Consider the following 14,372-nt stretch of genomic DNA (forward strand, 5'->3'; position numbering starts at 1 on the left):
CATTAATTGAATGAGTGATGTTAGCACTTTACCTGCTGATGATCTCTAAATGAATCTTCCACCTTGATTCTACTGTCGTAGAGTTCTGTGAGACCTTCTTTACAGTTTAGGTAGCATTTCTGAGACATTTGATATTCCTTAGCTAGCAACAGATTTTCTCTAATAATTTGCTCCAGATTGGCCTAAAGAGAAAAGTAATTGATTACACTCACTACAAAATGCCCTTCTGAGAAACAAAATTACAGTTCACTTCCACAGTTTCTTTGACTCATTCCCTCATGAACATCTCTAAAATATAGATAAGATTATGGTTTCAGTGAAACCAATAAGAAATCTACAAATGATTTCACCGTGTTTAGAATTTTGCTAAAACACTTATACTGAAATTAATACTATTAAAAATTAAAAATTACTAATTAAAAATTAAAAAAACATTATTTTATCAGGAAAATAAACCAAAATAACGTTTTAAAATAGTTACAATAGAAACTACTAGAAAAAAAATACTCTTCTACCTTACTACATAAGTCCTCTTTCTGTATAAAAATTATTATTTTTTTTTTAAATAAATAATTGTGAAGTTTCCCAATCGTAATTTGATTGACTTGATTTTAAAGTCTAATTTAATTATCAGCCATCATGGTTCGCTACCAGGTGAACTGTTTGGTAAGTGTGCTTCCATAATCAGACGAATTTCCATTGTTTTTCAAAATGATCTCTGAATTTCCTGTAATTATAATTCATGACTTTGCAACAGTTGTAGAATTTTCTAAGGTATTTTATCTAAGTTACACAGACAATCTGATTTAATTTAAAATTGACTTACATCAAGGAATTCTGCTTTCATTTTTATTTTTTCATAAAAACATGCAATTTATGAGAGTGAAGCCCAACTGGACTTATCCATAGTTAGATGAATGAAAATTTCTTCTAGCTTCATAAGTACAAAACAGGATGCCTGATCTCCACTTTTAAAAATATTTTTTGAGATATGCTTTAAGTGCATATCCCTAAAATGTATTTTTAAAATAGGATAGCGAGTGAAGATGATACCACCCACTAGATAGGAGAGATGCACAAGGAAGATCAATGGGCAAGCTTAACGCTTGTTAAATTTATGTAAGCTGTTGCCTGTTGTATTTGGGAGGTACTTCTGTTAAATTCAGATGCACATAATAAAGTGGAGGAGTACAGGACGGCTTACAATTATGTACAAGTCTGGGCCATCTAATTAAACCAAGATGTCTGTATGAAGAATGGTTGCCGTAATCTAAGGCAATATTTCAAAGTCTTATAACACAGAAGTTTAAAAGTTTAGTCTAAAAGTTTCTCAAGTTAGAAAAGTATGGTTGAAAACAAGTTGAGTTTTTATGATTTTTATGGATGATTTGTAATGCTATGTGTTATGGAAACCCTTGCTGAAAAGCAGAGCTATCAGAAGAGGTAGAGCAGTTGGAACAATGCCACCATAAGGTGCTCCCTGAATGGAGCCTCTCTGTCCAGCAGGAGAAATGGCAGCCCTCTGATTTGACAGTCAGAAACCATCAAGTAATGGCAATGCCAAAATCCAAAGAAAGAGTTCGTAAACCATTGTAGTTGCATTTCTGGTAGGAGAATACTACTCTGGTAGTATTCAGCTGTTACTCTTTTCACTTCCCTGACACTTCTTCCCTTTGACAGAACACTGTGCAAATCAAAAGATACACGTGAGGCAGAAAAGAAATATTGAGCATAAAGAGGTTTGGATTTATTTTCTCAGATCACTGGTTGATGGTTCAAGTCATTATTTATACATGAATACTAAAAGAGCCAGACTCTGTTGCAGCTAGTCAAGCTCTATTTGGAAGGGCAACACAAACGCATGAGCTGGGACCATTCTAAAAATCACCAATGTTTTAGATACAAATCACCATATGTTATAGATACAATTTTGCCCAGAGCCAAAGAAGACTAAGGACTTTCAATAAAATGCAAGCCTTGCTTTAATATCTTCCCTGATTTATTTTTTTTAAATGTATTGAATTACCGGACTAATAAAGTCCCAGTTCTTCTGGGTTCACAGTGTATAATGCTGAAGAAGTCTCAAGTTTTTTGAGTTTACTCCCTAGAGAGTAATTTGGAGTCTCACTTTTTAAAGACAAAGCTATCCAAGGGAAATGCCTGAACAGATTCACAGCTATCCCACAGAGCTGCTTTGAATTCCGGAGTTCCCAAGACAGTTAGCCTGCTAACAACTCTTTTTTTTTTTTTTTTTTAAATATGCAATGTCTTAATCAAGATACATTTACTTTTCTATCTATATTTATACACATTTTCAGAAAACTTATGCTAGAAAATTGCCATGGTTATGCCATGGTTATTCTTCTGTGCAGAACCGTCACTCTGTGTGTCATTAAATACTAAAATGCTATGCCATCTTCCAGAAATCTCAAGCTTTTTTTCAAGCTGATATTTTCAAAAACAAATATACAATGACTGATATTAATATACTGACATTCAGTGCACAAAACAAGTACTGTTTTCAACATTGACAGCATCTTTGCATACATAAGGAATATTGGGAAGTCAAAGAAAAACCTGTTTCTGGAATATTAACATCAAAACTTGTTTCTGGAATATTAACATCAATACAGTTATTTGCCTCAATACATACATACCTGAGACTAACCTAGTAAAGTCCTACTGTTTTGTTTTGTTTTTCATATATAACTTAAAATGATTCAAACATTTTGACATGAAAAAGACATATTTATGAGAACTCCATCTTCATGGGAGAGAGGAACGATCAAACTGCAACCAAATTTGGTATGTTTCCTATTCTAGCAGAACAGGGATATGAATCTCAAGATTTACGATATAGTCAGATAGATATGTAAGTAGGTAACCATTGCATTTGATACACCTCTGGTAGCTGAGCTTCTGAATTTGAAGATTTGCTAACTGGTAACAAGCCCTAAGATTCTTGTCTTTATTCTCCTTGTCAAAATTTGAAACCATATACTACTTATGATATGCTAGTCTTCACCAACAGGTACATTTGAGCTCTTTGGACATTCAGGAACTGATGTGCAAAATACAGAAAAAATACTTTCTACATTTCTCCATTAAATGAAGTTACTTTCTTCAGTGAGAAAAACAAGTAGAATTCAGAGGAATTTCCTGAAGGCTCTTACATGAAATAAAACTTGAGTCTCAAAAGCAGATAAAACCAGATGAAACCTGAAAATATCATAATAAAAACAAATGAAGGAAGGTATTTCTTTGCATTTTCTGTAGCTAAGGTGTGTGGAGCCTTGTGAATACCAAAAACATAGTTATTAAAAAGAGACACAAAATATCTACTGTGGATTATTAAATTAAAAAAATTGCAAAAAAAAAAATGCAACTGAATATCTTAATGTTGGGGAAATATTCAGGAGAGGAGATTACAGCCTTCTTGCCCTCCTGCTATAGACAACCTGGGTAAGTGGTATCAGAGGTGGAATACTGGGTTAGATAAAATGTCTACCTGATCCAACACATACTCTTTTTTCCTCAGTATGTCCTCTTACTCAACATAACAACTTAATTTCTATCTTTCTGGAACAGTAGGAAGCTGAAACACTTTTCTGTGTGTGCTGAACACAGTGGTTTTCCTGTCTGCCATAACACAAACCCACACTAAGACAATAGAATACATGGAAGAGAAAAGTAGGAGAGACAAACGTTTCCCCAGACTTAAAAAAAAAAATAAATACATAATTGTCAGCATAATGGAAGTTCAGCTGGACAATAAGGAAGGAAATGCAATGCCAAGCAACATGAATTATCAGTCCAGTATTTCAGGAGATATGGAATTCATTGCAACAAAAAGCTCCAAATAAAGATCACTACTAGCCTTGTCCAACTGAGAAAAAACTGGAACAAAAAAAAAAAAAAAAAAAAAGAGTGAAAATGAACGTTAAAGACAAGTAAGGGAAACTGCAACTTGGTGTCTGCAGCACAGAGAAGATGCATTTCATGTTAGTCTTCCATTCTTTTATATACATCAGTATCAATCACTTTGTGTTGCAAGTGATCCAAGAATTATTTTATTGATCAGTTTTTGTGGCAAAAGTTTGTAAAGGATTGTGGAGAGAAACCTTAGGATCAATGAATTTGTCCACATAATGATATACCAATAAACATGATATAAATCCCTGTAGTTAACAAAGTCAATCATCAATTTGAATGTTCACTTCAACAGTGAACATTCACAGCAGAGCTTTATTGAAAGATAAGAATAATTGATTGTGACAACCAGATGCATCAGCACAATTAACCAATTATTAAGGGATCTATATTCATCGGTTATACTACCTAAATTAAATATTTTGAAGATTTCCCCAAGCAGGAATGACTATTTTTTTGTACACAGGAATTATCCTTTTTGCACAACAACCCAGAATATGAATTGCAAAAAGAAATTACTTAAAATTAGTTGTTCATGTGCATCCATCCCTTTAAATCCAAAGAGCTTCTTCAGTAGAGTTAGTTGTGTTTTTCAGTAGCATCTATTACATATATATGTCCTTTTCTCAGGGCACAGTGAGAATGGCAATTCCAAGTGCCTTACAGCCAGCACAGTACAGATGTAATACACCTGGCAAATCTCCCTGCTATGAAAAAGGAAGTTACTCGAAAGCAAAAAAGATGCGGGACTTTTTTTTCCCCTGCCCATGTTGTTACAACTAATGCTTACCAGCAAGTACTTTGGGTCCTACAAGTCACAGAAACTACAACAGAAGGTACTAAGAAACTAATTTGAGTACTGATACACACACCATACCTGGGATTTTCTACTGATGTTGCCGGTTTGCAATTTATGCAACAAGGATCGTGCAGCTACTCCATAAATCTCTAGCACTGCAATTCTTTTAAAGGACACTGCAAGCATCTGAGCCTGCTTAAACAAACTATAACATGAGTCAGGGAACTTATGCTGTTGATATTATATACTGATCTAATACGTATTTTAATGGTCCCTGAGCTGAAATAGATCTTCCACTGTATCTGATACAAAACACAACTAACAAACATTGCTCAGAGTTGCTGAAACGAATATTTATTCTGAAATACTTTTTTTTTTTTTTTTTTTTTTTACACAAACACAGTATGAATTTGTGCTTTATAATGTTTGGATGGCATCTTAGAAAATTAAACTCTGAAGTATATACATACACTGACAGGAAAGTGAAATATCGTATTTTTGAATGACGTGTTAGAGACATTTGGAATAAATTAATTACATTTCCACTAATGAGTACGGTGTAAAAAGTCTTCTGATGGATTGCATTTATCTTACCTGGAAACTAAAGAAAGAATATTGATGCCAGGTAGCTTTTCACTGATAACATAGCAGTTCAAATGGCAGTTCCAACGGTTTTGAAAAAAAGCAAGTTTAATACTTGTAAGGACTTGAGTGGAGAATTAATATGGGAATAATGCATTAAGCTCTTGGAGAAAAAACAGGTGAATACCAAACTACTAATACTATAAACAAAATAAAATTAATGAGTTTATGCACAGACATGTCTGCTTTAATACTATGTTTCAAAAGTCATAATTCTAAAAGGCAATCAAACTGAAAAGGATTTTTGTTTCTTTATCATATGCAGACTTTTCTATGTATGGAATACTCTGAAACTCCTCAAAATAAACTTTGGCACAGAAACCAAACAGCAGTTATACTAAACACAGTCATAGAATAAGCTCAGAATACTCTAAGATAATTTAATGTTGATGCATCCAAAAATCTATGATTATAATGGTGCAGAAGAGCTGAGGAAAACAAAAAGAAAAAAAAAAGGAAGTATTAGAAATAATTATGTATGTCCTGCTTCCCCTTCAGTGCCCTGGGAATGAAGCAAAGGGATAAATCTCCAGAGGTCAATGCATTAGAAAAGCAGCTAGTATTATCCTCATGTTTGTTTTTTTTTCTTCTATTCCAGTGCCAAAGGAAAAATATTTTCTTTTGTCTTTGGTAGTGATGAGCTCTGCCCTGCAGACTTTCTGAAAACTTGCTTCAGAATCAGCTGCTTCCACAATGGTTCAACGTAAAATGAAGATTTTTCTGCTCCAGCATTCTTCTCACAGCTGTAGAGATTCAATAAATTTATTTAGTTTGTGGTACATATTTCGTGGGATCTTAGCTGAGATAGGGCAGATTGGTCCTTATAGTAAGGGCTAATCTAGAGCCACGATTAAAGATGGAGGTCACTGTTAGCACTGAATTTAGATTGAGAAATGGATAAATCATAATTTAAAAGTCAAGAGGCGTGAAACAAGCAAAGACCATACTGGAGTACATAGCAAAAAAACTAAACAAACAAACCAACCTTTTTTCAATTTTTCAAAAGGAAAAAAAAAAAAAAAAAATCTCGTGCTGTTTCCCACAAATGTATCTTCTTCCTGATGGTAGAGCAGAGAATCGGAAACCTACATACAGTCTATGTTACCATGACCTACTTCAACTGACAGACCTTTGGAGAATCAAGGTGTGATTAAAACACCATGAGAAAGAACCCTAAGATTTGAACAGGTCTCACAGATGATGAAGTATTTTTAGTCCTATCATTATCTGCAATTAAGAAACCCTGATTACAAGGAAAAAAAATGCGTATTGTGGAGTCACATTTTTTCAAAGACAAGAAGTAACTCTTCTGAAATTCTTTTTCTAATACTTTCAATGAAACTCACAAGTTATTTCATCAGGCCTACCAGGAGATATATTTAAAGAAATCTTGAAAAAGCTGTCATTCAGAACACAAAGCGTTAAATATCTTTCTCATATCTATCACATATTTGAAAAACTTGCCACAGCTCTACTGAACAGAATTTTATCCTAATAATGCTCTTCAATAATTAAAAAAAAATTGTTCTGGATAAGAGACAAATACAGTTTTCATATTGAAAGAATTAAGAATGGGAGAACTTTGTCTAGAGCTACTTCGATTTCAAGATCAGTCATGATTACAAAGGTTCAGATGCAGTATTCATCTTTAGATCTTTAGAAAGCAACTGAATAATTCCTGTTTTCACATAGGAAAACTAGAATTTGGCAGTGCTTATACACATTTGACATGTACACCTTAAGTATGGGCAAACTCAAGGGACATGCAGGAGACTGTGTCTTCTATGATCTTGAACATATGAATATTGAGATATGAGATCAGACTTTTGGAAATTCTCCTCAATATCTCCTGGGGAAAAAAAAAAAAAGTGCTCAGAAGGACACTGAGGAATTGGTAGCTTCTAAGAAGATAATGAACTGATTGAGATAGATCTTCACAATGCCTGATGCCAGGAGTCTCAGTACCAATTTGCTGGAACCAATTTGATATTCCACTTAAGTCAAAGTCCTTTTCTTTCTTGATATCATGGAAAGACATTGGAATCAAAGCACTGAACTGGAAGTACGAGCATAACGCCTTCAGGTAATAGGGGTCAGTGGTTCCACTAGTGGTGTCAAAAATACAACTTCAGAAGGCACAGGAACAAATTAGTGCATCCACAGAAATGAAAAATAAGTAATTAAAGTGAGCAGAACACAAGTGAAAGCTCACAAAATAAACTGAGTAACACTGCTGTTGCAGACAATATGAATGGCAACAGACAATAAAACAAAAATGAAGAGCATCAAAAGCAAAAGTGTACCTTTAAGAGATTTTATTACAAGTGAATTGGAAACAATTATTATAGTATATAAGGTCAGTATATCTAGTATTGATTGAAGAGGATTTCATTTGACCTGGTTCTGAATGCTAATGGAAAAAAACATCAATCATTCAAAGACCAGAAAAGTTAAAAAGTGAATCTTTTAGACAGCTATGCAGGTGGGAGCAAAATATTTCTATACCACAAGAGATAAAAACTTCTGTTTTAAAAATATTTTTGCTTCAAAACCAACATTTGTGTTTTATGAAAAATAATACGAAAACAAAAAATACAAAATTATTAATTGGAGCAGGATTATATAGCCTAAAACAATAACACTGAATTTAGACTCCTGGCGATAGATTCTTCCATGCAGAAAGATTTTATTTCAGGAAAAATAAAAGCTACTTATTTTAAATAAAATCCATCTATAAATATGATGAAACGTAAGTTGATATAAGCATAAAAAATATTCTGAAATTACAAAGAATTAAGAATTCCTCCAATACTACATCCTCCTCCATACCCTAAGACTGTATGCTTTATCTAAAAAGAGAGTTGATGATTTCATTATTGGTTTCTGCACAACATAGTTTTAGACTGTTAAACTCAAATTTTTTTGCCTATTATGCATAATTAACTTTTCCTCTAAATCATCACACTTTGATTATATATACCTTTCAATATTTTTAAAGCATGTTACAAGAGAGAGCTTCTCTTTCAGTGATATTCTGGAAAAGATGGAACTGCATGGAATACCCATTTATTTATTTCATTATGACCAGTTAAAGCTTTATAAATGTTCTCCTTTTTCTTACACACTTACGGATGGACAACTCTGCATCACTAGAGGAAAAGGCTAACTACTCACAGGAAGGTAATTAAATGCACACTTTTTGTCATTAGAAAAAGTAATATTTTTATATTAATGGAAAGCAGATGAAGAAAATAAATACCAAACCCCCTTATTCAGATACTAACACAAAAACCAAACACTCTTTCTATTGCACAGACAGAAACAAAGAGAAAGGTATCAAAGTATCAATAAACAGTAATACTGAACAGAATACCTGTTACCTACACATTTCCCATACTGATAATTTATGTCTCTAAAGTGGCAGAAACATGCGAATAAAGATTCATGAGATAATTATTCAAGTTTTTCATTAAACACATTGGAAATCTAAAAATATTTTGTTGCTTCATTAAATGAAATGTGCAAAATGTAGTAGATTTAATAGAATAATGTATTTCATTTTGACAAGCCCTATTGCTTACCACAGAAATATTAGCACTCAATTCTGGCTTTGCAAATACAACTACTTACATTTCAGAGTACACTGCATAGTTAAAAGAGTCACCTTTCAGTCTTTGCAACCAGAATCTTTTGTAATTCTTTTAAAAACAGATACTACTAACTCATCCTCCCTCGATGACAATTAATACTGACATTTTCTTCTAAAGAGATGTTTGAAATGAGGGTTTGTAGATCCATATTTTGGCTAATGTTAGTCACCTACTTTGGTCCACTGACAACCAATTTGGCTTCAGTGAACTTCACCACAACGATGATGCACATGACTGACACCCAGTGGTCTTCTTGGCTGAAATTTCTTTTAAACAAACCTGTATCCGGACATTTAAACATCCATCTTAAAAGCTGAGCTTTTGTATTTTATTTTTGAAGTTCCTCTTGGACCTTCCATACAGATACATAGCTAATCACTGTTTCTCATGGAATTCTGAAATCCAGCAGCTGATGGAGAAATGCTGATCTACTTACTTTGACTATTTTTATAAGCAATATTCAGATAATTATTAAAATTAGATTTACATCTGCTCTTTAAAGTTCTAAGTGAAATCTTTATACAAAGTTTACTGAAAAGAAATATCTTTTCTTCAATTGAGAAAACCTCTCACTTCAAAAGCAAGCAGAAAAGAATCCTGTAATTCCGATCCGACTTTTAGCAGGTTTTTATGTAAGAGAATGCATCTTCATGCCTCTCTTCTCCAATTAGAATAAAACTTCTTAAAATTTTGAGAAACATAGGCTGGAGAATGTTCTCTGAACAAAACCAAACATACAGTAAAAAACTGAACAAAACCTATTTTTAACGGACACAAAGTAACTAGTTTTAATACAAACACTGTCATCTTTCTTCATAAAAACATGAGAAGTATCCCGTACACTTAAGTATTAATGAAGTTAAATATTAACCATAGAATATGACTATAATGTTACACCAAATGTTCAGTTATCTGGTTAGAACAGGTCTAGATAAAACAGATCAATAAGAGCGTAGGAAAGATGAGTATTATATGTCCTAAGCAAGTATCTATAACATGTACAGACACAGCTCTGTATCAGTGCAATATTGTGGTTATCTGTACAATTATGTTTGTGCCTCAGGCTCTCTCTACCATATTAAAATCTTGCTGAGTGGAAGCCTGAGAAATCATGACTCTACCCTACAGAGCCCTTTGCACAAATTCCTTGCTTATGAAACCTTTTATCCCCTGAGATTACCAGTTTTTTCTTTTACTTGTTCTCCTTATGATGAAACCTGAGATCTCCCTTATCATGGAGAACTTAACTGTTTAAAACCTACAGACAAGCTCAAATTATAGAGAACAAGTGAGGCAATACACACAGATCAATCACAGAAAAGCAGTAAGAAGTATAAAGTGCCTTTAGACAGAACTATGCTTTTTTTAATGAACATTTACCCAAGGAACAAGACATCAGATGAATTCTACTTTTTTGATGCCCAGCCAACAAGTTATGAATGAAATTGCTGTATGCTGGAGGTCCTGCCTGCCTTGAAGGCTGTTGTGGGAGGATTTGATTTCTAGAAACAAACTAAGGATACAGAAAATAGCTTGACAGCAGCGCCGATGAGAAAGATTTAGGGGCATTGGTTGATGAAAGATTCAACATAAGTCAGCAATGTGTTCCTTCAGCCAAGGCCAACTGTATCTTGGGCTGCATAAGAGAAGAATGACCAGCAGGTTGAAGGACATCATTCTTTCCCTCTATTCTGCTTTTGAGACCCCACCTGGAGTGCTGTGCCCAGTCCTGGAATCTCCAACACAAGGAGGACATCTGTCTGTTTGTAGCAGGTCCAGAGGAGGGTCATAAAGATAGTCAGAGGGCTAGAGCACCTCCCTTATGAGGACAGGCTGGCAGAGCTGGGGCTCTTCAGCCTGGAGAAGAAAAGGCTCCGAGAAGAGCTTATAGCAGCAGTACCTGAAGGTGACCTACACAAAAGCTGGGGAGGAAATTTTTATAGGAGCAGGTAGCAAGAGGATGAGGGAAAATGGTTTTAAACTGGAAGAGGGAAGATTTAGACTAGATATTAGAAAGAAATTTTTTACTGTGAGAGTGGTGAGACACTGGAACAGGTTGCACAGAGAGGCTGTGGATGCCCCTTCCCTGGAAGCACTCAATGCCAGGCTGGATGGGCTTTGAGCAACCTGGTCTAGAGAGAGGTGTCTCTGCCTATAGCAGAGGGTTGAAACTTGATCTTAAAGGTTCCTTCCAACCCAGTCCATTCTGTTTCTGTGAAAAGGGGCCCAATGCAAAGAAAGGTCAATGCACTAAAACGTATCTGTGCACACACTGCCCACAATATTGTGCAATGGTAGACAAAATTTATGAGAATTTGCCTACTCAGTATCATCAGATTTCAGGCAGAGCACAGTCAAGCTCCAAGAAATCTTCCAAACTCTTTTGACATTGGCCACAGCACGTAAGGCTGACATTTACTGGAGAAGTAGAGTCCAACATCAGAAAACAACAGCTAAAGCCTAGAAGATTACAACTTCTGCTGGCTGTTCTGTCTGGCATATATCACAATTTAAATGAAGCCTCAGAGAACTCAAACTTCAAATCATAAATGGTGTAGTAAAATCTAATGCAATAACAGTATAAAATGGAATTATAGCAATGTTTATGTTGATTGCCACATTGCATGCAAAATATTTACATGAAATTGTGAGAGAATTAATAATGAGTGTTCTTTATTGAACATTCATTTTAAAATCAGCAAAACCTCAAGAAAAATAATAGTTCACACGTTCACACATTCTACTAGATATATTCTTCGCAAGTTTTCAAATCAGACTAATACTTTTATATTAACTGCTATAAACAAACAAGGACAATTGTAGAAAATTTCTTAAATTAGGTATAACAATTTTTTGTTGTTAAAATTTTGCAAAACCTTACCAGCTCAATCGATTTGTGAAGTCTGGCATTTTCTGTATATAACAGGAAACACGGATATAATATATTCTAAACAAGTAGCTGTAATACACATACAAAACAGTCCATATTTTCACTCATGTACATATTTTCACAAACAGTTCAGAGGCTATTTATATAATGGGATGTATTTATTATTTTTCTATGTATAGTATGTATTATAATTTTACTTATATATACATATTTCGTAAATATATGATCAATAGTGCAACTAACTGTCATTTGACTTAGGGATGTAGTTAAATGGAATAAGGAAATAGCATTAGCTTCAAACTATTTTTTCTGATACCCAACTCCGAGTTTTTCTGCAGTTGTTTTGTCTTCTAGCAACATTCCTTTCAGAATTATCATTTTCAACAACAATGGTATAGTACCTGTTCTACATAAAAGCAGTACTGCAGTCTAATTGGCTCATTCTTGTACTCTCAAATGAAGTCAACATAACTGAGGCCACAAGTATGGCTATGAAGAATAAACTACATTCTTGTGTTTTTGATAAGCCAAAATTGAGCTTTACAAATGTCAGACTAAAAGCACAAGCCTGTATGCTCTGCAAGTAATCTCAAAACCAAAGCTACTTTCAAATAAAGCTTCGTCAGAAATACCTTCTAAAAGTACTTTTACCCTTGTCTATGTATGAATGTACAGTTCCTTATGGTGAAAAATTTTATCTCTCAGTATTGTGACAGTACAGTCATTACATGAATGAGCAAAGTAAAGGGAGCCAAACACAATGCCATTTCCTCTTCAGCTACCAAATCTCAATAATAACAACAAATGTTTTTAAAAAATAGGAAAGGAGGGAGATAAGGATTTGAATATATGTGTATATTACAAAACCTGAATAACTTCAGTGATCAGGAAGAAGTATTTTTTTCTGTCTTTGATGTACATATCTGCAACATGAATGTCCCCATATCCACAGTCATCACAGAAGCAGTGGCTGAGTTCAGGAAAAAGAATCGCTATCTCATGCTGCATTCACTTTGAGTCTTCCTCAGTATTGCTGAAGTGGTTCATGAGGACATAGATAGAGGTTCAGAAGACACAAAGAACAGAGGTGCTTTTCAGCAAAGCACTGATACAGCTTAGTTCTGATGATTGGATTCTAGTAAAAGCAAAAGGCTGTATTTAGATTATTTCACAAGACACCTTGACATATTTCATTGCTCATATTTTCACACAAAGATGGCCACCTTAGCATCAGCAACTAATATGTCAGAAACACTGACTGTGACCTAAGTGAAAGTCAGGAAAGACAACAAAGTAAAGTACAGAACTGCAACACTAGGAAAAACATCAATGGCAGCAGAGTCAAAAGGATCTGAAGTTTTCACCCATTTGTTCTTCATAAGGTACATAGCACATGTGATTGTACTTCAAGCAAGTGACAGACATCGCTGGTTTTGGAAGAACCATTTCTCTCACATAGCAAAGGAAAAAATTTTACTGCAGTGTTTTCTAGTACTATCATAAAAATGGGGATAGACATTCGCACTGTACCAAATGTGAATGCTTTTATCTGTGGGTTCAAGCTCAAGATAGTCAAGTTAGTCTCAGTGTTTCCAGCTATCCAAAGCTCTTCCTTTTTTAGGATAGCTTAAACTGTTTCTATTTCTTATAGGATCAGAGCAAGCATAAGCCATGTGTCTTTGTTCTGTTCACAAACCCAATAATATTTGCTGATGTTTTAACGCACCTGGTTACCCTTGTACAGAAGATGCTCGTGTTCTCCCCCTTGGATAAAAGACTAATCATCAAAATGCAAAACTGTTCAAGACCACAGTGCACTTCTTTCAAATTCTGGTTTTAATGGTAAACAGTCAAATCCTCATGGCATGTAAGAGAGGAGGTCTCAATACAGTGCATTATCTGTAATAACCATATAGTAATAGGTTTCCCATGGTTGACCACCTACCAGCTGATGCCAGAGAAAGACATCGCCTTTGGTTATAAGGATCAGTCTGTAAGATGTCCAGAGTTGAAACAGAATACAGTGCACACAGTATAACATGCCACTAAGATGCCAACACCCAGCCTACGTGAGAGGTGAGGCTGTCAGGCATTATAAAATGTAAGAGAAAGGGAATCTGACGCTAGATTAAACACTCTTGAAATACAAACACTGGGTTGTTGGCAAATGTGCATGCAAGGCAGATGACCTTCTGGATTCAAAGAGGGATTTTCTGTGAGCCAAGCAGCAACCTGAATGAGCGTATCAGCCCTTGAGGACAACTTGCTGTTTAGACGCCCGTGACTGTAGTATTTGAAAGAACAAAAGATAGGGTACTGCCTTCTGTGTAACTCTCATCCAGACTTTCAAGAATAGCTTTAAGTCAATTAAAAGTATCCGATCTTTATAAATGACATGAAAGCAAAATGCTATTTTTAAAAAGTGTCAGATAAGAAACCTGAAGTATGTAAGCACAGCACT

General features: G+C 34.6%; 1 protein-coding gene across 4 annotated transcripts in view; it reads right to left on the minus strand.

Annotated features, from left to right (window-relative positions):
• CCDC178 (coiled-coil domain containing 178) overlaps positions 1-14,372 on the minus strand; it is a 181,013-nt gene that overhangs the window by 51,077 nt on the left and 115,564 nt on the right. For all 4 annotated transcript variants that reach the window (XM_052703878.1, XM_052703877.1, XM_052703879.1 and 1 more), the window contains one exon: positions 33-182. In XM_052703878.1, the coding sequence (XP_052559838.1) occupies positions 33-182 (150 nt within the window). The remainder of the gene's footprint in view (positions 1-32; positions 183-14,372) is intronic.

The sequence above is a fragment of the Tympanuchus pallidicinctus genome, unplaced genomic scaffold (assembly GCF_026119805.1).
Source record: "Tympanuchus pallidicinctus isolate F22 unplaced genomic scaffold, pur_lepc_1.0 scaffold5, whole genome shotgun sequence".
Classification (NCBI taxonomy): Eukaryota; Metazoa; Chordata; class Aves; order Galliformes; family Phasianidae; genus Tympanuchus; species Tympanuchus pallidicinctus.